The 25,542-nt window shown below is 43.1% G+C and overlaps 1 protein-coding gene across 1 annotated transcript in view; it reads left to right on the forward strand.

Annotated features, from left to right (window-relative positions):
• Nucleotides 1-25,542, forward strand: part of CFAP92 (cilia and flagella associated protein 92 (putative)) — a 144,032-nt gene that overhangs the window by 106,800 nt on the left and 11,690 nt on the right. Inside the window, exons 14-17 of the mRNA XM_069737595.1 lie at nucleotides 1,336-1,548; nucleotides 15,884-16,034; nucleotides 17,354-17,553; nucleotides 25,062-25,243. Coding sequence (XP_069593696.1) covers nucleotides 1,336-1,548; nucleotides 15,884-16,034; nucleotides 17,354-17,553; nucleotides 25,062-25,243 — 746 coding nt within the window. The remainder of the gene's footprint in view (nucleotides 1-1,335; nucleotides 1,549-15,883; nucleotides 16,035-17,353; nucleotides 17,554-25,061; nucleotides 25,244-25,542) is intronic.

The following is a 25,542-nucleotide window of genomic DNA, read 5'->3' on the forward strand; positions in this document are numbered from 1 at the left end:
GGGGCTGCTTTTTTATGCAAATTTAGAGCTGCTTTTTATGGTAACGTAAAAGGTTGAGATTTCAGAAATTTCATGCACATGCTTGTTTTATTTTTTTCCTTGAATTGGAAAACTGCTGTGTTTTGTAAATCTGCTGCTTGTCAATCCTTCATTGTCAATCAGTGGTTTTTCACCCATAAAAATGAACAAAAAAACCTGGAACAAATGTTTAATAAAAGCCACGAAAATGCTGAAGAGTGGGTATTTTAAATGCAGGGTTTTCTTGCCAAGACAGCACGTTTTGGCTGCAGGAAAAAAAAAATTCCGTAAAAATGCTGCATAAGAACATAGCAGTGCAATAATACCCAGTAGAATTAGTTAGACAGTTAAAGGGGTTATCTGAGAATATAGTAAATGAAAGTATCCGCAGGAAACATCACTCATCACTAATTCACCGCCAGTCTTTGTTTGACTTTACTGTAGCAATGACATGCTTATATCAAAAATGGATCAATATATATCGATCGCTGCCTGCTCAAGTCTAAAAAAAAAAAATCAAGAATGTACTATGATTGCAGGACTTCAAAAATGTATGGCTGACCATGTAGTGTATGGACCAGGACTGCTCTGCTAGGGTGACAGAACTCTGTTAGCAATCCTCTGCACTGGCCGATGGCGGATGATCCCAGGTGGCTTCATGTAGACAGGGATTATCTTAATGACAGTCAGTTCAAGTGATAAATATCAGACCCAAGTTCTTAGAAAGACCACGGCTGCAATCAGCAGTAGTATTAGGCTACTTTCACACTGGCGTTTTTTTTAATGCGTCGTTTAGGGGAAAAATCGCATCCTGCAAAGTTGTTTGCAGGATGCGTTTTTGCCCCATAGAGTTACATTACCGACGCATTGCGACGTATTGACACACGTCGCAACCGTCTTGCGACGGTTGCGCCGTGTTGTGGCGGACCGCCGGGAGCAAAAAACGTTTAATGTAACGTTTTTTGCAGCCGACGGACCGCTTTTTCCGACCGCGCATGCGCAGCCGGAACTCCGCCCCCACCTCCCCGCACCTCACAATGGGGCAGTGGATGCGCCGGAGAAATGCATCCGCTGCACCCGTTGTGCAGCACAACAAACGCTAGCGTCGGAATCTCGGCCCGACGCACTGCGACGGGCCGAATCCGACGCTAGTGTGAAAGTAGCATTACTTGGCTATTCAGAGAAAGTCAAGTCCACCAGGACTAGCTTATCAATGAGTGTCCAAATAACGTGTGACTTCACAGTAATTAAACTTACACTAAGAATTTCATACTCTCAAAAAGTATTTTATTTTCAGATTAATTATTTTTCTTTCAGGAACCAAACCAGAGATACTCATACTGTCTAGAGTACCAGTCAGCTACTGTGAGTCCAGTATGTGCTATAGAGGAGCTGAAAAAAAGAGGAGCAAAGTCTAGAGAAGAATGGATGACACCGAGCGGTTTCCTGTATCCAGGATTTATAAGTAGCATTGAAAGCAACCAGCACTCAAAAAAGCCAGATGATGCTCGGATCCTGGAATTATCCAAGGTATACAATATAATAAAATATTCACATGGTTGAGCTAATGCCGTCCTCGTGGTAACTTTATTTTGCCTTTAGAAGATGCCCGACACTTATTCAGAGTGAATGAATTCTTTTATAAACATTACTTTTATAGAATTCAGTAACCTCTTACCGACAGCTGATGTATTGGTACGTCTGTTCATTGACTATGATGCGGGGTCAGAAACTGGTGGCAGATGATGGCTGTGTTATTCAGTAATCCTCTGCCTCTAACAGCTGCAGATGGAGTTCACCCCGCAGTTGCTAACCTGTTGAATGTTTGACAATCTGTGACTTGACATTCACAGCTCGCAACCTGGGGAAGTGCTTTTGTTACTGCCCATCGGTGCCTCCGCATTGCAATCGTGGAGAGCCAATAGGTTGTCATGATAGCCAGGAGCCTACTGAGGACCCCTTCGCCTATGATTACTGTATTCCTGCAAAAGCCAGCCCACGGCTGGCATTTATAGGATATTGTGATTTTTGCTATACATAACAGTCCCTAAAGGGACTAAAAAATTCAGTATTTTTTTTTACTTTTTTAAATATATATATATTTATTAAAAAAAATAAAGAAATAAAATGAAATTGAATTTAAAATTTTTCCAAATTTCAACGCCCTGGGATTTTTTTCCCGCTTTCAGTTGCATCACATGATGAAACCGATGGTGGCCTTCAAAAATATAAATCATCTCACAAAAAAGCAAAACACTGTACGGCTGTGTCGACAGAAAAATAAAAAAAATGATGGCTTTTTGGAAAAGGAGAATAAAAAAATGAAAGGCAAAAACAGAAAATCACCGTCAGGATGGGGGTTTAAAAAGTAATACACCACAGATATAAGGACTTTAATATAAAGCATGATCGTAGCGAGCACATAGATTTGCAAGCACCCACTAATACTGAAAATGCCCAAAAAGTTATATTTTTTACTTGGTCAGTTAAAAGATACTAATATTTTGAGCAATAGCAGAGGTAATATAGTTTGCTAATGCATAGTGAATAACACTCACATTAAGCAATTAATACACAATGTCTAGATTGATGGCCGCTCCCCAATGCATATTTCTCCTTTTGCGTTGTCAAAGGATTACTAAAATAGAGCCTGAATATATTCATAAATGTCACTGAGCAAATCGGATTTCAACCTACACGTATGGACCTATTAAACCAGCATTAAACTACATTTTCTGTTTACTAAAGTACTGTAGAATTATAAGTGTTTTGTAATTTTGTGAGCTATTATTGACATATACATCAAGTTTATGCAAAGACTCAATATTTACAGTGTTAGGCCGGTTTCACACGTCAGTGGCTCCGGTACGTGAGGTGACAGTTTCCTCACGTACCGGAGCCACTAACACACGTAGACACATTAAAATCAATGCATCTGTGCAGATGTCATTGATTTTTTGCGGACCGTGTCTCCGTGTGCCAAACACGGAGACATGTCAGTGTTCGTGGGGGCGCACGGATTACACCGACCCATTAAAGTCAATGGGTCCGTGTAAAACACGTACCGCACACGGACGTTGTCCGTGTGCAGTCCGTGTGCCGTGCAGGAGACAGCGCTACAGTAAGCGCTGTCCCCACCACGTGGTGCTGAAGCCGCCATTCATATCTTCCCTGCAGCAGCGTTTGCTGTAGAGAAGATATGAATATTCCTTTTTTTTAAGTTTCTCATGTTTAAAATAAAGCTCCATGTCCACACCCCCTGTACGCCCCCCCGCTGTTCTTAAAATACTCACCCGGCTCGCTCCCTCGCTGGCGCTGCTTCCTGTCCTGGCCGCACCTTCTACTGTATGAGCGGTCACGTGGGGCCACCGATTACAGTTATGAATATGCGGCTCCACCTCCCATAGGGGTGGAGCCGCATATTCATTACTGTAAATGGAAAAACTGTGGAAAAAGTGTATAGCGCCCCCCCAGAGTTGGATTTTCTCCGGGGTCTCGGCTGCCACGGGTAGCCGAGACCCCAGAGAACATGATTCGGGTTAGTTTTTACTGAGCCCCGGGTTGCGATTGCCGGTAATTAACCGTTTACCGGCAACCGCAAAAGAAAAAAAAATGCAATTTGCCATTTAATTTCTCTCTCCTCTGATGTGATCGCACATCAGAGGAGAGAGAAATAGGGTCCCCGATCCTCCCCCCCGATACTTACCAGTGTCTGTGGGTCCTCCTGCTTTCTCCCCCTATGGGCGCCACCATCTTTTCCTGGGAAAAAATGGCGGGCGCATGCGTAGTGCGCCATCCAAGATCTGCTGCCCGGTACTCGGCAGATCTCGGGGTCTCGGCTATCCCTGACCAAAGAACATTTTTTTGCGATTGTTGCTACTAACCGTGTAGCGTCGGCCACAAAAAAAAAAAAGTCCGCTGTGCCATGTAATTTCTCTCTCCTCTGATGTGATCGCACATCAGAGGAGAGAGAAATAGGGTCCCTGATCCTGCCCCCGTCCCTTCCTCCTCCTTCCTCCGGTGGGCGCCGCCATCTTCATCCGGGAGAAAAAAATGGTGGGCGCATGCGTATTGTGCCTGCCGAGATCTGCCGGCAAGCACCCGGCAACAATAGGAAGATTTTTCGTATTGGTTCATTTTGGTCACTGTCATAAACCCTATCACAGTTATTAATATAAAAAAAAAATAGTAAATACCCCCCCTTTATCACCCCCTTAGTTAGGGAAAAATAATATAACAAAGAAAATATATTTATTTCCATTTTCCCGTTAGGGTTGGGGCTAAAATTAGGGTTAGGGTTGGGGGTAAAATTAGGGATGGGGCTAAAATTAGGGTTAGGTTTGGGGCTAAAATTAGGGTTAGGGTAAGCCTTCTTTTACACTTACCATGGTTTTGTGTCCCATTTTTGCGGTCCCAATAGATTTCTATGGGGCCGCAAAAACGGGCTGCAATAATTCTACGGAGCGCCATACACCGTATGGCCATAAGTGCCATATTTACGGCTGTGAAAAAATATCGAACCTGCTCGATATTTTTCATGGTTTTTTTAATCAAATGTTTTTATTAAACAGTGAGAAAAATATATGCAGATTACATTACTGCAAACAGTACACATCTATGTTTTGCATTTTCAATAAACTTTCAGCCCCAAACCAACCTCCCTCCCCCCCCTCACCCCCACCCCTGGAGACCTAACAAGAACCACTCCGATCTACCCGAATGTCCATTATTAACCAGGAACAAGAAGGCGTCGTATCAATACTGCTCCCACGGGGATATATGTTCCAAAAGCACGAGCAAGGTCTCCAGATCACGTCGACTCGATCCAGGGAATCCATAACCTGTTGAAAAGGTCCATCTTGTTTCTTTTAGAATAGATGCTCCTCTCCAATGCAACAATATGGTCTACTTGCATCATGAAATCTCTTCTCATTGGTGGCTCAACCCTAATCCAGAACTTAGCGATCAACTTTCGTGCAATAAACAGCAATCTAGCAATAACTGTTTTATACAAGTTATCAGTTACAATTTCCTCCACGTAACCTAATATGCATACCAGAGGGTCCCGTGGTACCGAACAATTGTATGTTAGTCCCACTTTGTTTATCACTACAATCCAAAACGAGGCCAGCCTAGGGCACTGCCACATCATATGGAAGATACCCGCCTCGGATTGCGAGCACCTAGGGCACTCAGAATTAGGTCTTAAACCTGCCCTGAACAGCATATCCGGAGTTCTATAGGCCCTATGAATAACAAACAATTGTGACAACCTCCCAGGCTCACTCATCGAGATCTTGGGCACGTATTCCAATATTGAGTCCCACCGATCGCCGTCAATCGCCCCCAAATCGGCCTCCCACTTCGCCCTGGCTCTGATAGGATGTTTCTCTAAAAAGGAAAATAGCAGGAACTCATATATTCCCGAGATCACCCCCCTTGTGCTTTCCCCCATAAGGATAAAGTCTAGCATCAGGTCCACCTGAATCTCTATAGGCCCCCTCCTACATTGTGCCCGATATGCATGAGAGATGCGATTATACTGATACAGTTCAGAGCTTGGCAGCAGAAATTCCTCCTGTAATGTCTTGAAATCCTTAATTCTACCTTGGTGCAAAACCTGGCTCATCCGAGAGATTCCCGCTCCCTTCCAAACCTGAAATCCCTCCATCTGTCTAAACTCCTGTAGGAGACAATTATTCCACAAGGGCGAGAACCTAGTAAGTGCCCTCACTCCCCTAATTCCCTTAACTTTGTCCCAAACCTTTTGGATAAGCCTAATAGTGCAGAATTTAGTACCCTTCTCTCGAAAATGCCCACCCTCCAGGCCCTCACTCAGTACCCTTGACCCAATCAAATTCCTCAGACTGCAGGGTGTCCGCTCCCAACCCGATTCCTCACCCCATCCCCTAAAATGTTGACATTGTGCAGCCAAAAAGTATAACCATGGGTTGGGCAATGCCACTCCTCCTTCCGTCTTTGGTCTTTGTAGAATTTCTTGTTTAAATCTAGAACTTTTCCCATCCCAAATCAGCTCGCCAAATAGAGATTTAATCCTCCTAAATCTATTCTGCGATATCCACATAGGGGAGTTGTGTAGCACGTAGAGAAGTTGCGGCATCACAATCATCTTTATTAGATTTATTCTACCAATAACCGATAAATGTAGCTTTTTCCACGCCTGAACCTTAGTGCGTATCTTCCGCAAAAGTGGCGCCAAATTTAGTTCCTCAAAGCTAGTCAGAGGCAACGCGATCTGGATCCCCAGGTATTTAAATTTATCTACTAACCTCAGCTTTGTAGGAGAGTCCCGTATTTCACTATTCTCATAGTCCCCATCTACTAACATCATATTGGACTTTTCCCAGTTGATTCTCAAACCAGAGTAACTCCCAAATTCCTCAATAATGGCCTCCGCCCCTGCCAGGGTCTCCCCCGAATCCTCCAAGAATAGCAAAATATCATCTGCGTATAACGCAATCTTTTCTTCCGAAACCCCATACATAAATCCTTTCACCTCCCGGGAGCCTCTAATTTTCGCAGCAAGGGGCTCCACCGCCAGGGCAAATAGCAGTGGGGACAAAGGACATCCCTGTCTAGTTCCCCTAGACAGAGAGAAAGTCCCAGAAAGGACATTATTCACTCTAATTTTGGCCACTGGGGAAGAGTACAACAGCCGCACCCATGAGATGAATTTAGGTCCAAGTCCCAAACGTTCCAACACTGACCACAAATAGCCCCACTCCACACATTTAAAGGCCTTGTGGGCGTCCAATGATACCACAACCCTTTTGCCAACATTGTCCGAAGGGATTTGTAAATTTAAAAACAGCCTTCTCAGATTGAGTGCCGTTGATTTGTTTGGCATGAAGCCTGATTGATCAGGGTGTACCAATTTGTCTATCACCCTACTTAACCTATTTGCCAAGGTTTTTGCCAAAATCTTAATATCGGCAGTCAGGAGTGAAATTGGTCTATAGGATTCTGGCATCAGTGGATCTTTGTCGGCCTTAGGGATAACCACCACAATAGCCTCTCTCATCGACAAAGGCAACTCCCCTCTTTCCAACGAGCTATTATACACCCCTACCAATTTGGCCAACAGAGTTTCTTTCAGGGTCTTATAAATCTCAGCTGGAATGCCGTCCGCTCCCGGAGCCTTACCCCCCGCAACGCCCGCCAATGCAGCCCCCAATTCTTCCTCCCCAATCGGTTCTTCCAACAATTCACACTCCTCTCTACTCAACCGGGGCAAATCAATTTCTTCCAAATATTTTGCCATATCTTTGGGTCCCCTCTCCACACTGGACGCGTATAATTTGTCATAGAATTTCCTGAACACTTCCAAGATCTGCACCCCCTGAGTGACCACCGTTCCCTCCTCCGTCTTAATAGAGTAGACATGTGAAGATTCTCTTTGCGCGGACGCCACTACCGAGAGCAAGTGCCCCACTTTTTCCCCCTCTGAGTAAAAGGTTTCTTTCTGGAAGGCCCTCAACCTCTCCGCCTTTTTCAAAAATAGCTGGTCAACCTCCCTCTGAGCTGCCCTCATACGATTCCGAGATTCCACAGTACGATGTTCCCCCAATGCCGCCTCTGCTGCCTTCAATTCCTCTAGGACACCCTGATCCCGCTCTCTGGTCCTTGTCTTATGTCTTGAGATGTCCCTAAACAAAATTCCCCTTAGATACGCTTTCATGGTGTCCCACACTACATGGCATTCTGCGCTCCCTTCATTGATCTTAAAAAACTCCTCTATCTCTGCCCCCACCTTTTCCATGTCCAAAATTTGTAACCAAACTGGGTGAATTTTCCATCCCGCCTTCCCCAAACCATCCTGACTTGACAACTTTAAAGAGACCTGAACAGGGCTGTGATCTGATAAAATCCTAGGATTATATTCCACCCCGTTTAACAGTTCGTTCATCCTATCGTTTCCCAAGGCGACATCAATTCTTGACATCGAGCCATATGTAGTCGAGTAACAGGAATAGGAATATGTGTTGACATTGCGGACCCTCCACAGATCAGTCCAGCCTATTTCTCTGAGATAATTACCAAAGGGAGTGTCATTACCGTCCCTACGCTTAGGTGCATGGTTACTCTTGTCCCAGTGGTCATTTGCTATATTATTTACATCCCCCACCACCAGATATTTTTCATGGTTAACGGGCACAGCCCCCATTATAATTCAATGGGGCCGCAAAAACAATGGAAGGTTGTTTTTGCGGTGCACCGTGACTTCCGATTTTGCAGACCGCCGGTTTTTTTTTCCAATACTTTTGCCATAGTATTGCAAACCCGAAAAAGACAATCCGCAAGTCCGTTATTGCGGCAGACCGTGAAAATTGCAGCAATACAGCCCACAAAAAAGGCCCGCAATAACGGGCCACAAAAAACCTGGCAAGTGCAAAAGAAGCCTTAGGTTTGGGATTAGGGTTAAGCTTGGGAGTAGGGTTATGGTTAGGGATGGGGTTAGGGTTAGGTTTGGGATGAGGGTTAGGTTTGTGGTTAGGGTTATGGTTAGGGTTGGGGTGTGTTGGGGTTAGGGTTGTAATGAGGATTATGGTTGGGATTAGGTTTAGGGGTGTGTTGGGGTTAGGGTGGAGTTAGAATTGTGAGTTTCCGCTGTTTAGGTACATCAGGGGGTCTCCAAATGTGACATGGCTCCACCATTGATTCCAGCCAATTTTGCATTGAAAAAGTCAAATGGTGCTCCCTCCCTTCTGAGCTCTGCCGTACACCAAAACCATGGTTTACCCCCATATATGGGGCTTCAGCGTACTCAGGACAAATTGAACAACAACTTTTGGGGTCCAGTTTCTCCTGCTACCCTTGGGAAAATAAAAAAAATTGGGGGCTAAAAATCATTTTTGTGGAAAAAAAAGATTTTTTATTTTCACGGCTCTACATTATAAAATCTGTGAAGCACTTGGGGATTCATAGTGCTCCCTACACATCTAGATAAGTTCCTTGGGGGGTCTAGTTTCCAAAATGTGGGGAGTTTCTACTGTTTAGGCACATCAGGGGCTCTGCAAACGCAACATGACGCTTGCAGACCATTCCATCAAAGTCTGCATTCGAAAACGGCGCTCCTTCCCTTCCGAGCTCTGCCATGTGCCCAATCAATGGTCCCCCCCCCCACATATGGGGTATCAACGTACTCAGGACAAATTGCACAACAAACTTCATGGTCCAATTTCTCCTATTACCCTTGTGAAAGTAAAAATTTGGGGGTGAAATGATCATTTTTGTGGAAAAAATTATTTTTTATTTTCACGGCTCTACGTTAAATTTCTGTGAAGCACTTTGGGGTTTATAGTGCTCACCACACATCTAGATAAGCTCCTTGGGGGTCTATTTTCCAAAATGGGGTCGCTTGTGTTTTTTTTTACTGTTTTGGTACATCAGGGGCTCTGAAAACGCAACATGATGCCCGCAGATCATTCCATCAAAGTCTGCATTTTAAACCATCACTACTTCCCTTCCGAGCCCCGCTGTGTGCCAAACAGTGGTCCCCCTACATATGGGGTATCGGTGTACTCAGGACAAATTGCACAACAACTTTTGTTGTCCAATTTCTCCTGTTACCCTTGGGAAAATAAAAAATTACGGGCGTAAAAATCATTTTTGTGAAAAAGATTTGATTTTTTACTTTTACGGCTCTACATTATAAACTTCTGTGAAGCACTTGGGGGTTCAAAGTGCTCACCACACACCTAGATAAGTTCCTTAGTGGGTCTACTTTCCAAAATGGTGTCACTTGTGGGGGTTTTCCACTGTTTAGGCACATCAGGGGCTCTCCAAACGCGACATGGCGTCCGATCTTCATTCCAGCCAATTTTGCATTTAAAAAGTCAAACGGCGTTCCTTCCCTTCCGAGCTCTGCCATGCGCCCAAACAGTGGTTTACCCCCACATATGGGGTATCAGCATACTCAGGACAAATTGTACAACAACTTTTGGGGTCCATTTTCTCCTGTTACCCTTGGTAAAATAAAACAAATTGGATCTGAAGTAAATTTTTTGTGAAAAAAAGTAAAATGTTCATTTTTTTTAAACATTCCAAAAATTCCTGTGAAGCACCTGAAGGGTTAATGAACTTCTTGAATGTGGTTTTGTGCACCTTGAGGGGTGCAATTTTTAGAATGGTGTCGCTTTTGTATATTTTCTATCATATAGTCCCCTCAAAGTGACTTCAAATGTGATGTGGTCCCTAAAAAAATGGTTTTGTAAAATTTGTTGAAAAATTGAGAAATCGCTGGGCAACTTTTAACCCTTATAACTTCCTAACAAAAAAAAATTGGTTCCAAAATTGTGCTGATGTAAAGTAGACATGTAGGAAATGTTATTTATTAACTATTTTGTGCAATATAACTCTGATTTAAGGGCATAAAAAGTTGGAAAATTGGGAAATTTTCTAAATTTTCACCAATTTTCCATTTTTTTTTCCCACAAAAAAACGCAAGTCATATCGAGGAAATTTTACTGCTATCATAAAGTACAATATGTCACGAGAAAACACTCTCAGAATCAGTGGGATCCGTTGAAGCGTTCCAGAGTTATTCCTCATAAAGGGACAGTGGTCAGAATTGTAAAAATTGGCCGGGTCAGAAAGGTGAAAACAGGCTGGGTCTTGAAGGGGTTGAGTACCAAATTGGCTCTGTCACTAAGGGGTTAAGTGGTAAGGTGTCTGTAAATAGAGATTCTGATTTCGCTTTTATCCTAAGTCAAGTGACCAGGCTCCTTAACCCCTTTCTGACATGGGACTTACTATCCCGTCGAGGTGGGGTGGGCCCCCATGACCACGGACGGGATAGTACGTCCAGCGCGATCGGCGGCGCTCACGGGGGGAGCGCCGCCGATCGCGGCCGGGTGTCAGCTGTTTATCGCAGCTGACATCCGGCACTATGTGCCAGGAGCGGTCACGGACCGCCCCCGGCACATTAACCCCTGGCACACCGCGATCAAAGATGATCGCGATGTGCCGGCGGTATAGGGAAGCTTCCCGCAGGGAAGCTTCCCTGAGCCCCCGGCAGCAACGCGATGTGATCGCGTTGCTGCGAGGGTCTCACCTCCCTCCCTGCTTCCTCCAGCCCCGGATCCAAGATGGCCGCGGATCCGGGTCCTGCAGGGAGGGAGGTGGCTTCACAGAGCCTGCTCAGAGCAGGCACTGTGAAGGCTGCAGCGCTGCATGTCAGATCAGTGATCTGTGATGTCCCCCCCTGGGACAATGTAAAAAAGTTTAAAAAAAATTTTCAAAATGTGTAAAAAAAAAAAAAAAAAATCCTAAATAATGAAAAAAAATAATATTATTCCCCTAAATACATTTCTTTATCTAAATAAAAAAAAAAAACAATAAAAGTACACATATTTAGTATCGCCGCGTCCGTAACGACCCGACCTATAAAACTGGCCCACTAGTTAACCCCTTCAGTAAACACCGTAAGAAAGAAAAAAAAAAACGAGGCAAAAACGCTTTATTATCATACCGCCGAACAAAAAGTGGAATAACAGGCGATCAAAAAGACAGATATAAATAACCATGATACCGCTGAAAGCGTCATCTTGTCCCGCAAAAAACGAGCCGCCATACAGCATCATCAGCAAAAAAAAAAAAAAAGTTATAGTGAGAATAAAACGATGCAAAAATAATTATTTTTTCTATAAAATAGTTTTTATCGTATAAAAGCGCCAAAACATAAAAAAATGATATAAATGAGGTGTCGCTGTAATCGTACTGACCCGAAGAATAAAACTGCTTTATCAATTTTACCAAACGCGGAACGGTATAAACGCCTCCCCCAAAAGAAATTCATGAATAGCTGGTTTTTGGTCATTCTGCCTCGCAAAAATCGGAATAAAAAGCGATCAAAAAATGTAACGTGCCCGAAAATGTTACCAATAAAAACGTCAACTCGTCTCGCAAAAAACAAGACCTCACATGACTCTGTGGACCAAAATATGGAAAAATTATAGCTCTCAAAATGTGGTAACGCAAAAAATATTTTTTGCAATAAAAAGCGTCTTTCAGTGTGTGACGGCTGCCAATCATAAAAATCCGCTAAAAAACCCGCTATAAAAGTAAATCAAACCCCCCTTCATCACCCCCTTAGTTAGGGAAAAATAAAAAAAATGTATTTATTTCCATTTTTCCGTTAGGGCTAGGGCTAGGGTTAGGGTTTGGGCTAGGGTTAGGGCTAGGGTTAGGGCTAGGGTTAGGGCTAGGGTTAGGGCTATGGTTAGGGCTAGGGTTAAGGCTACAGTTAGGGTTGGGGCTAAAGTTAGGGTTAGGGCTATGGTTAGGGTTAGGGCTACAGTTTGGGTTGGGGCTAAAATTAGGGTTGGGGCTAGGGTTAAGGCTACAGTTAGGGTTGGGGCTAAAGTTACGGTTAGGGTTTAGATTACATTTACAGTTGGGAATAGGGTTGGGATTAGGGTTAGGTGTGTGTCAGGGTTAGAGGTGTGGTTAGGGTTACTGTTGGGATTAGGGTTAGGGGTGTGTTTGGATTAGGGTTTCAGTTATAATTGGGGGGTTTCCACTGTTTAGGCACATCAGGGGCTCTCCAAACGTGACATGGCGTCCGATCTCAATTCCAGCCAATTCTGCGTTGAAAAAGTAAAACAGTGCTCCTTCCCTTCCGAGCTCTCCCGTGTGCCCAAACAGGGGTTTACCCCAACATATGGGGTATCAGCGTACTCAGGACAAATAGGACAACAACTTTTGGGGTCCAATTTCTCCTGTTACCCTTGGGAAAATACAAAACTGGGGGCTAAAAAATAATTTTTGTGGGAAAAAAAAAGATTTTTTATTTTCACGGCTCTGCGTTATAAACTGTAGTGAAACACTTGGGGGTTCAAAGTTCTCACAACACATCTAGATAAGTTCCATGGGGGTCTAGTTTCCAATATGGGGTCACTTGTGGGGGATTTCTACTGTTTAGGTACATTAGGGGTTCTGCAAACCCAATGTGACGCCTGCAGACCATTCCATCTAAGTCTGCATTCCAAATGGCACTCCTTCCCTTCCGAGCCCTCCCATGCGCCCAAACGGTGGTTCCCCCCAACATATGGGGTATCAGCGTACTCAGGACAAATTGGACAACAACTTTTGGGGTCAAATTTCTCCTCTTACCCTCGGGAAAATACAAAACTGAGGCTAAAAAATAATTTTGGGGGGAAAGATTTTTTTTTTTCAATTTTCACGGCTCTGCGTTACAAACTGTAGTGAAACACTTGGGGGTTCAAAGCTCTCACAACACATCTAGATGAGTTCCTTAGGGGGTCTAGTTTCCAAAATGGTGTCACTTGTGGGGGGTTTCTACTGTTTCGGTACATTAGGGGCTCTGCAAATGCAATGTGACACCTGCAGACCATTCCATCTAAGCCTGCATTCCAAATGGAGCTCCTTCCCTTCCGAGCCCTCCCATGCGCCCAAACAGTGGTTCCCCCCCACATATGGGGTATCAGCGCACTCAGAACAAATTGGACAACAAATTTTGGGGTCCAATTTCTCCTGTTACCCTCGGGAAAATACAAAACTGGGGGCTAAAAAATAATTTTTGTGGGAAAAAATTTTTGTTTTATTTTTACGGCTCTCCATTATAAACTTCTGTGAAGCCCTTGGTGGGTCAAAGTACTCACCACACATGTAGATAAGTTCCTTAGGGGGTCTACTTTCCAAAATGGTGTCACTTGTGGGGGGTTTCTACTGTTTAGGTACATTAGGGGCTCTGCAAACGCAATGTGACACCTGCAGACCATTCCATCTAAGTCTGCATTCAAATGGCACTCCTTCCCTTCCGAACCCTCCCATGCGCCCAAACAGTGGTTCCCCCCACATATGGTGTATCATCGCACTCAGGACAAATTGGGCAACAAATTTTGGGGTCCGCTTTCTCCTGTTACCCTCGGGAAAATACAAAACTGGGGGCTAAAAAAATAATTTTTGTGGGAAAAATTTTTTGTTTTATTTTTACGGCTCTGCATTATAAATTTCTGTGAAGCACTTGGTGGGTCAAAGTGCTCACCACACATCTAGATAAGTTCCTTAGGAGGTCTACTTTCCAAAATGGTGTCACTTGTGGGGGGTTTCAATGTTTAGGCACATCAGTGGCTCTCCAAACGCAACATGGCGTCCCATCTCAATTCCTGTCAATTTTGCATTGAAAAGTCAAACGGCGCTCCTTCCCTTCTGAGCTCTCCCATCCGCCCAAACAGTGGTTTACCCCCACATATGGGGTATCAGCGTACCCAGGACAAATTGTACAACAACTTTTGGGGTCCAGTTTCTTCTCTTACCCTTGGGAAAATAAAAAATTGGGGGCGGAAAGTTAATTTTTGTGAAAAAATATGATTTTTTATTTTTACGGTTCTACATTATAAACTTCTGTGAAGCACTTGGTGGGTCAAAGTGCTCACCACACATCTAGATAAGTTCCTTAAGGGGTCTACTTTCCAAAATGGTGTCACTTGTGGGGGGTTTCAATGTTTAGGCACATCAGGGGCTCTCCAAACGAAACATGGCGTCCCATCTCAATTCCAGTCAAGTTTGCATTGAAAAGTCAAATGGCGCTCCTTCGCTTCCGAGCTCTGCCATGCGCCCAAACAGTGGTTTACCCCCACATGTGGGGTATTGTCGTGCTCAGGACAAATTGTACAACAATGTTTGGGGTCTATTTTCTCCTGTTACCCTTGGTAAAATTAAACAAATTGGAGCTGAATTAAATTTTTTGTGAAAAAAAGTTAAATGTTAATTTTTATTTAAACATTCAAAAAATTCCTGTGAAGCACCAGAAGGGTTAATAAACTTCTTGAATATGGTTTTGAGCACCTTGAGGGGTGTAGTTTTTAGAATGGTGTCACACTTGGGTATTTTCTATCATATAGACCCCTCAAAATGGCTTCAAATGAGATGTGGTCCCTAAAATAAAATGGTGTTGTAGAAATGAGAAATTGCTGGTCAACTTTTAACCCTTATAACTCCCTAACAAAAAAAAATTTTGGTTCCAAAATTGTGCTGATGTAAAGTAGACATGTGGGAAATGTTACTTATTAAGTATTTTGTGTGACATATGTCTGTGATTTATTTGCATAAAAATTCAAAGTTGGAAAATTGCGAAGTTTTCGCCATATTTCCGTTTTTTTCACAAATAAACGCAGGTAATATCAAAGAAATTTTACCATTGTCATGAAGTACAATATGTCACGAGAAAACAATGTCAGAATCACTGGGATCCGTTGAAGCGTTCCAGAGTTATAACCTCATAAAGGGACAGTGGTCAGAATTGTAAAAATTGACCCGGTCATTAACGTGCAAACCACCCTTGGGGGTAAAGGGGTTAAAGGGTCTATATTAATTTTTGGATTGCTACTTCCGGTAGATGGCACTAGAGTTCAAGTCTTCCTTCTCATTGAAGAGGCAATTGGTATATTTAAGTCCTCAAGACACGCTATAAAAACGTACTTGCTGTCCCTGTAGCATACTGTTTAATAGGCTTCCAATTAGTAGACCGATGTACCAGGTAAATGATTTATGGTACAGCTACAAACAAACGTGCAATTTTGCAGCAGTCTTGTGTGATATGTATGTAATAAGGACTTTTATGTCTTGTTTTGTTTTGCCTAAGGGATGAATCACAACAGGAAAATTATTACATTTGTGTATATTTATGGCATGCGCTGCAGTTGAAAACAATAAAAAGTTATTTTCCTAAAAACCCATTAAAACAGAAAGGTCAGCGTTGACAGCCAAATAGTCCTTGTATATTTTTAATTAGTTTTTAATGTAAGGTGTCAGCTCCCCATCTCGCACTCTGAAAGGTCAGGCTGATAAAGTAAATACCTATGTATGTCTTGTATTGCAGGCCTGGAAAGAAAATGTTCTGCACGCAAACACCCTCCAGCCCACGCTTTCCCGGGACCGCTGGAGTTGGGCCGAGCGCCACATTGACTTTGACTTGTATAAGAAACCCTCTGAGAGGGGGTCTCTGTCTGCCCCTGTAATTGTCCATACAGGTGAATTTCTAATTAATTTTTTTTGGGTAATTAAAATGATTTCCTAATTACATGTTCAACTGATTATAAATATAAGCGCAGTTATGTTCCCACTGGACTGATATAATTAGCATGCCTTATTGCGGCTCTTATGTAATTAACAGCACCCTGTAAAATTAAGCCCGAAATACATCTACTATTTGCTCTCAGTGTGCAAATTAATAGAATCTATGAGACTGTGATGTAGCTGTGAAATGACTGCAGGTGAAAATGTCCACAAACAAGAGACATAATAAAGAAGGCACAGCCTCAGACTGGCAGGGTGAATATTGAGACTTGACACTACAGGCAGACCGCGACTTACAAACCTTCCACTTACATACAGCTTATAGATGAAAAACTCAGAAAAAAAAACCTAATACCTCTGTGCTTACCTCTCTGGCCGCCCTGGTGCTCACCGCTTGCCTTCGACTTTTCTTCTTTCCGTCATTATACGCCATATCTCCAGGCTCGTCTCTATAGGCCAGAACATCTAGCCATGTCCAAGTTTCAGAGATCACTAAGTGTTGTAAGGTCATGACGTCAAGACGTGCTTTGTGACCTTATGACGCCAAGTGTCCTCTGAAGCCTGAGTGCAGCTGTAAATCCTGGCCTACATTGAAGAAGCCGAAGATAGGTCGCGTGACGGCGGAAAGAAAAGGACCAGATGGTGGCCATTGAGGAGGCAAGAAAGGTAAAAGATGAGGTGAGTATTGGTAACAAAAAATAATAATCATCTTTCCGGCCACCTTGCTGCCCACCGTCTAGTCCACTTCTTTCCAGAGTCATGCGCCGCATCCCTAGCCTCTTAACTATAGGCCAGAACTTCTGGCCATGACCATGCCCAAGAAGTCACTGCACATCATAAAGTCTCGGCGTTGACTTATGATGTACAGTGACTTCAGAGGCATGGACACCGCCGGACGTCCTGGCCTATAGTGAAGAGGCCAAGGATGCGGCGCACTATGATGGAAAGAAGAGGACCAGATGGGGTGAAACAAGCAATGGGGGTGGCCTGGGAGGTTTGTATTTTTTCTTTTCCTGGCCCTGCTCCAACTTTTATACAAATTTAGGCTACTGACAAATCTACAGTCCCTGTCTAGTTAGTAACTCGAGGACTACCTGTATAGCATTTTATAATCCTAATACTTTTTGGTGCCCTATTTCATGTATTACCAAAAGGAGCATGGCCGTACAATGCAGGATTGCACTTCACTGGGAAGTACTGTTAGAAAAAGCTGCTCACTGAATATATATGTACATAACGTTACATGTTTTCTCTAACATGGTCTCTCTCGTAGATGATACTTCACAGGAGGAACCTATAGTAACGGTGCAGTCTGCAGATAATAGGCAAAAAATGAGATTTCACCGATGTTTGCTTCAGACAGAGCTGACTGCCCACGGACCTCATGCAAGTAACCAGCAGAGCAAGCTAGAAGGCTTGCTAAAAGATCAAGGAGCCAAATTGTCTCTGCGGAAAGCTGGCCTTGCCCTAAAGGTGGGAGATACTTGTCCATTGTAAAAACGTCACACTTACATTAAACCTTCTGATATGCAATAAATGATGTCAAGTTACTCCATAAGACTACGATGTGAAAAGTCACCAACTTCTTCAAAGGTTTATTTTTTTAATATACATATAAGGCTTAGATAAATGAGTCAGATTCCATAAAGCTTGTGGAAATTATTGGAGTTTAGGGTAGGGCTACATAGCAACGTTTGGTTGTCTAATTGTCAGAGTAATGACTGTCGTGTGACTTTTATGTGACTTTTTTTCTAAATGATAGGGTAGCTGATAGAGTTGAACAAATTGATTTGGAGGATGCTGGTTCAGCGGCATGTCAGTATTCTGTGGCTGCCGTAAGTAACTGCTGATAGATGGGGATGCCGTGGTTCAGACCCAAACCAATTTACTATTGATGATCTATTCCGAAGATAGGTCATCACTCTATAAAAGTTATGGAAATCTCCTTGAAATTGTCACATTTTTTGACTCTCAAATTTTGGAGTTTGTCATCTTTTTATCCTATTTTGCATGTTCGAGATCATTACATGCCCTATCTGACTCCTGTGCTTCCTTGTAAACATTCGAATCATGGTTACAGAAATATTACCGTATATACTCGAGTATAAGCCGAGATTTTCAGCCCATTTTTTGGGGGAGGGGGAGCGGGGGCTGTCTAGTTATCCTCACCTACTCCTGGCGCGGTCCCTGCACGTCCCTGCTTCTTCCAGCGCTGCAGCTTCTTCCTGTACTGAGCGGTCACATGGTACCGCTCATTACAGTAATGAATATGCGGCTCCACCTCCCATAGAGGTGGAGCCGCATATTCATTACTGTAATGAGCGGTAACTGTGACCACTCACTACAGGAAGAAGATGCAGCGCTGGAAGAAGCAGGGACGTGCAGGGACCGCGCCAGGAGTAGGTGAGTATACGGGGAGGGGAGCGCTGCGCGATATTCACCGATCCTCGTTCCGGTGCGGCTCCTTCTTCAACGTCCTCTGGCTGTGACGCTCAGGTCAGAGGGTGCAGTGACGTGGTCAGTGCGCGCCCTCTGCGTGAACATCAGTGCTGAAGACGGAGCCGCACCGGAACGAGGAGCGGTGAATATTGAAAGTGCTGGGGGTCCTGAGCGACGAGAGGTGAGTATGCGATTTTATTATTTTTTTTATCGCAGCAAAATCATATTGGGCACGTGACCTTATGGATGATCTTATGGGGCCATAACGCTTGTGCAGCACTATATGGGGAAAGTAACTGTATGGATGATCTTATGGGGCCATAACGTTTGTGCAGCACTATAAGGGGCAAGAGGCTGTATGGAGCATCTTATGGGGCCATAACACTTGTGCAGCACTATATAGGGCAATTATCTGTATGGAGCATTTTATGGGGCCATAACGCTTGTGCAGCACTATAAGGGGCAAGTGTCTGTATGGAGCATCTTATGGGGCCATGTGCAGCATTATATGGGGCAATTATCTGTATGGAGCATTTTATGGGGCCATAACGTTTGTGCAGCACTATATGGGGCAAATATCTCTATGGAGCATCTTATGGGGCCCTTATTACCCTTTATGCGGGATTATATGGGGCATATTTTAATATGGAGCATCTAATGGGGCCCATCAAACTTTATGGAGCATTATATGGGGGCTCCTGATTCAATATGGATATTCAAAAACACTTAACCTACTGATGTCTCAATTAATTTTACTTTTATTGGTATCTATTTTTATTTTTGAAATTTACCGCTGCTGCATTTCCCACCCTAGGCTTATACTCGAGTCATTAATTTTTCCCAGTTTTTTGTGGCAAAATTAGGGGGGTAGGCTTATACTCGGGTCGGCTTATACTCGAGTATGTACGGTAATTGGTCTATTCGAAACCAGAGAAGAACGCTCTTTCTACGCTTATGAGCCAATTATTTTCCTTCTCATTCCTCATGAAGTGATTAGTCACTCTTAAAGCTGATAAAATCTGTGTTGCTTAAACAAGATGGAATTCAATCCAGCTGAGGTATCAGAGTACAGCTGCCGATAGAATCATATAGAGAGTGGAATAGAAAGGACTGAAGGTGGAAAAACAGATTATGCTGCTGCTTCCTTGTGAGTGTTTTATCTCATTCCAGTGCTGGATTCACTGATGTACTGCTGTATAATGTCCTTGAAGCTGCTTCTGAACAAGTGCCACTTTTCGACAGCAGAGCAGGAATCCCTCATGCCTCAGTATATGGGAGACATTATAGACACTAGTCTCCAGCCACTAACTCAGAGACGACTTAAAATTCGAGATAGAGGCAATAATGAAAACTGAAGAATAGAAATAATGTAATTCTTAATGTACACACACATCACCACTTGTATTTATTTATATCTCATTTATTTTTCTCTTCTGCCTGCAGTTTTTTGTCGTGTCTGATCATAATATGCCTTTTGCATGCATACACTTGCATACAACCTCATGTGCATGCAGTTCTACCATTTTTATGGCAACTTGTTAATTGTCAGGGGATGTTTACTCTTCTATGTTTATTGATCTATGCGGTATAAAACATTTTTATTCCTTGAATCGGGGAGGTTACACTGATACTGAATTTATATTTTTTTTAGGTTTCAGTACTTTTTTCTGAATTTGGTTACAGTATATACTCGAGTATAAGCCAAGATTTTCAGCCTAGAGTTTTAGGCTAAAAGTACTCCTCTCGGCTTATACTCGAGTCATTGTCCCAGGGGGTCATTGGGGGAGGGGTAGCGGGGGCTGTCACATCATACTCACCTGCTCCCGGCGCGGTCCCTGCTTCTCAGATGGTCTCTGACGCCGGCAGCTTGTTCCTGTGTTAAGCGGTCATGTGGTACCGCTCATTAAAGTAATGAATATGGACGTGAAGCCACTCCCATAGGGGTGGAGCGCATATTAGTTACTTTAATGAGCGGCACCATGTGACCGCTGAACACAGGAACAAGCTGCCAGCACCAGAGACCATCGCATCGGAGAAGCAGGGACCGTGCCAGGAGCAGGTGAGTATGATGGGGGAGGGTGAGCCATTAAATATTCACCTGTCCCCCTTCCACCACCGGGCTCCGTCTTTCGCATCCTCTGGCTGTGACGTTCAGCTCAGAGGGCGTGATAACGTGGTTAGTGAGCGCCCTCTACTGAACAGTCACTGCAGAGACCCGGAAGACACAGCGGTGCATGATGGAGACAGGTGAATATCGCAAGTGCCAGGGACCTGAGCGACGAGCGGTGAGTATGTAATTTTTTTTTTGTCTTTTAATCGCAGCAGCACCAGAAAGTGGGGCATAATATGCTATGGAGCATCTTATGGGGCCATCAACCTTTGTGCAGTATTATATGGGGCATAATCTATGGAGCATCTTATGGGGCCATCAACATTTGTGCAGCATTATATGGGGCATAATCTTTGGAGCATCTTATGGGGCCATCAACCTTTGTGCAGCATTATATGGGGCATAATATTCTATCCACAAAAAACCAAAAGATAGTCAGCTCACCTGAATATCGGCTATTCCACACCTGTTCCTGCACGGAAAAGTTGAGCACTCAGTCCACAGAAAAATTGATGAATCCAGCAGGAATGTAGTAAAATCACTAAATTTATTTCTTCATTTTTTTTTTTAAAAAAGGAAAGGGTTGTATCCTATGGTACACCACTTGTAAATAAGTATAATTTCTTACAGCATTATGCACACATGGCAGCGTTCTTCCGACGTGTTTCGACTAACGTCTTAACGCCGCCATGTGTGCATAATGCTGTAAGAAATTATACTTATTTACAAGTGGTGTACCATAGGATACAACCCTTTCCTTTTTAAAAAAAAAAAAATGAAGAAATAAATTTAGTGATTTTACTACATTCCTGCTGGATTCATCGATTTTTCTGTGGACATAATATTCTATGGAGCATTTTATGGGGCCATCATTAACCTTTTATGCAGCATTATATGGGGCATATTTTAATATGGAGCATCTTATGGGGCCATTATTAACCTTTGTGCAGTATTGTTTGGGGCGTATTTTGAATGGAGCATCTTATGGGGCCTATCATGAACTTTCTGGACCATTATATGGGGCGTATTTTGTATGGAGCATCTTATGGGTCCATCATGAACTGTATGGAGCATTATATGGGGCCTATTTTGTATGGAGCATCTTATGGGGCCATAATGAACTGTATGGAGCATTATATGGGGCTCCTAATTCAATATGGATATTCAAAAACACTTAACCTACTGATGTCTCAATTAATTTTACTTTTATTGGTATCTATTTTTATTTTTGAAATTTACCAGTAGCTGCTGCATTTCCCACCCTAGGCTTATACTCGAGTCAATAAGTTTTCACAGTTTTTTTGTGGCAAAATTAGGGATCTCGGCTTATACTCGAGCATATACGGTATGTTTTATAGGAAAAATAATTAGAGCGGGGGTGCATTTTTCTAGATCTATAATTTTGTTATATTTCCATCAAGTAGTTGTTTTTTTATATGCAATTGGTCTTACATTTTTTACATTCTTTTGAGGAACAAATAATTTATTGTTTGATTTTTATTATATTTGTTACATGGGAGATTTGGAGAAAAAACAGCAATTTTGGAATTAGTTTTTGTTTTGTTTTTGCATTTTTTTTCATGCCATATGCCACATACGGAATCTCTTTTTCCAGGCTGTTATGTTTTTTTTTTTTACTATGTTTAAACAATAACATTTCTGTCACACCAACGCCGGCGTCCCTGCATGGGACGCCAACAGACTCACTGCCACGGCTGCTCAGCGGCGACTCTCGTCCGCCGCTGCTCCCATCATGTCCCAGGACCTGCACACGCCGCGCAAGTGTCCTGGCAGCGTACTTGCACACTCCCTGCTTCTTAAAGGGGTAGCCCGTGCTCTCCTGATGTGTCCCTAGACAATACCTCGTAGATGTTAAGTATTTAAGGCACCTTCCCCTGTAGGGAGGTGCCTGACCAGCATCTGTGTTTAGTTAGTCTGCAAGCTGCTTACTCCGTTGTCTGGCTCCTGTTCCCATACCCGTTCTGAACCAGCACCCAGACCTGTTACCCAACCTGTCAGTACCACCAGAATCCACACTGCCTGTACCAGTAATAGTGTCCATCCTGTCTAGTGTTCCAGTGTCTGCACTATCTGAACTAGACTTTGTCTGGTGATCCATAATCTGCCCTGTCTGAACCAGCACCAGTGTCCATTCTGTCTGGTGATCCAGAATCCGCACTGTCTGAACATCTGTTCTATTTGAGCCTGACCCGGTTCTACCGGATATCTGGTTCCTGTCCTGCCTGTGACTTTGAGTCCGTGTCTGTGACCCTGACCCTTGGGATCAGCTGCTGCAGTATCGGGGAATGTCCTTGGAGTGGTACCCGGTGGCTACCTGCAGCTCAATCCTAATCCACCATCTGGAGCTCTAGGGAAAACCAGGTAGCCGCATATTGACGCCCCTCCTGGGTAAGCCCGACCTGTGGCACAGTGCATGACAATTTATTTAATGAAAAGATTGTTTTTTTTATTTAGTTTGTTTTTTTTTCTGGTGGGGGGATATTTGCTTAAATAATTTTGTAATAAATGGACCTTTTTGGACTATAATCCATGATTCTATGATATATTGTTTTTGAAATGTACCGTACATCTTCTAAAACATTATTGCTTTTCAGTATAAAATCCCTCTTTCAAACTCCTTAGATGCCACGGTCCTTAATGTCATAGTCCTTCGATGCCATAGTCACTAGCAGCATCTAGGCTAACTGCCCCAATCTGGACTGCCCGCAGTGTCCACTCTCTCTGGCCCCAATTATGATGTGAAAAGATATTGAATTGAGTTAAACGGATCAATTTTCAGGATTCTGGTCTGGCGTACAGGTCATAGTTACCTGGCCGCTAGATGTGAAGCCAGCAATTCTATTACCGTCCAGCGTCCCCAGCTCGGCTTTTGCTTTGTCAGTATTGGTGCAACGTCACATTTGGGTCATGTCTCACACATGGCCCCGCGCTATCCCTGACAAATGAAGGTGAGATTCGTGGGCTTTAGTCTATCGGCCAGGTACCACTGAGCTGGACGCTGGACCAGAGACCTGCAATCAATCCGCTCATCTCAATTATTGAGATGACTGTAAGCTGTAATAAAGGAAATGTTATTGTACGACCTGGTAACACATGCTGAGATATGTAGTGTTTTGAATCAAAATATCTTTATCTTACATACCTTAATAATTTAACCTCATTCCCTTCAATTTACTATCTTCTAGCAACATTTTTGTGTGTGCCAATGTCTATACACATTGTAAGGCAGCGGCCAGTGAATTTAGTGAGACAGTGACCCGGGCAAGTTAAGTAAAACATCCTTTATTGTCCAAATACTGCACACAGGAAATTGCTCACCTCTGGATCGCAGCCAGGAACAAGTAAATAAAGTCCAGTCCCCTGGAAGGTTCATGGGTGCTATCGTGGTTGCCCACGTCGCTGGCTCTGGTCTGTATGTATTCCCTTCACACAGCCAGGCATACGTGGGCATAGCACCTTCAGCTGTGCTACATGTGAAATCCAAACACAAAACTGACACACCCAAACCTTTACTGCAGGTTTAAATGGAAACTGTGGTCATGGGCCACTTGTAAGAGCCAACCAAAATCACTAAATGGAAATGTAAGCCCGTCAGGGGACGACGCTGAACGCGAGATGCATGTAAGGGTATTAGGCAGTGTGATGAGACCACATAATGGCACATGGTATGTATTAAGTGTTTTCACTGTTTGCATAAGACTCCCTTATATAATAATAATCATATTAGGGATCCAGTTTTGACCAATATTTATATATTGTTGATTCTTTTTCTATTATTAGTGAGTCTGTGCTGATATGTGAAGTTTCTTAATTGCATATAACAGGCTGTACTCGTTACATCTGAGTAATATCCTGCTACTTAAAAACTACAGAATCACTGCTGACATAGGGAAACCCCTATACGTTTGTACTGTAATATAATAATAGTATAATATAATCTACTACTATTGTGGCTATAATCACACTGCCCTACCATCTCTGTTTTTATGGGATTACTTTATTAATTTTATAATAAAGATTGTAATAGGAAAGATTTATCTGATGTGATAGATATGATTCACTGTACTTGGTGGTAATTGGGTATAACATATCACTTGTAAGACCAAGACTGGAAGGAGAGATCCGTCCCACTACCATCCTGCAGATCTCTCCAAAAATAAAAGCCCAAGACAGTGTTTTCCTAAACTGACTTGGGCAAATAACCTGACCCATTCCACATTTACTTTTATTTTACATGAAAACCACTGCCATGGCTGTGATTACAACCCATTCCAGCCGGATCAGTATGTTTCTAAGCACGTTCTGGGGGACACATAAGGGCCCTTGCACGTGATTCCCCTCACTGTCTCACAGCATGAATAAATAACAAGGATAATTACACCTCCTGAAATGTGTTTCTTATATTTCATAGCCCATTCCAGGGTTGTCTGTATTATCAAAGTCAGGAAGGAATGGAAGCAAAATTGGGATAAACAGCAAGGGATATATTCCAGGAGAACTCAAAAATCACAGCCTGCAATGGCCTGACAACATAATTCCCTGCCACAACATGGACCATGAGATATTCCACAAGCTGAGAGGAAAAGACTTCACGTGAGTTCAAATCACTGTCCGATGCCAGATCTTTACACACAGGATAATCAATAACCTTTTAATTGTAGTTTAACTTCCATTAGATGTTCTGTGTCTCTGTGGCCCCAGGAGATGGTAATGACTTAAAGATCAATTCTTGCACAATTTGCTATGGTATAAAAGTTCATTAGTAATTCTCTGGAGAGCACAGGCATCTTCATTTTGCAATTATACATCTTATCTAAAATATACTTTTTGTTTACCAGTACATACAGTACTGTGCAAATGTTTTAAGCGCTGCAAGATAACAATGGTTTTAA

Source organism: Ranitomeya imitator, chromosome 8 (assembly GCF_032444005.1).
Source record: "Ranitomeya imitator isolate aRanImi1 chromosome 8, aRanImi1.pri, whole genome shotgun sequence".
In the NCBI taxonomy this organism is placed as follows: Eukaryota; Metazoa; Chordata; class Amphibia; order Anura; family Dendrobatidae; genus Ranitomeya; species Ranitomeya imitator.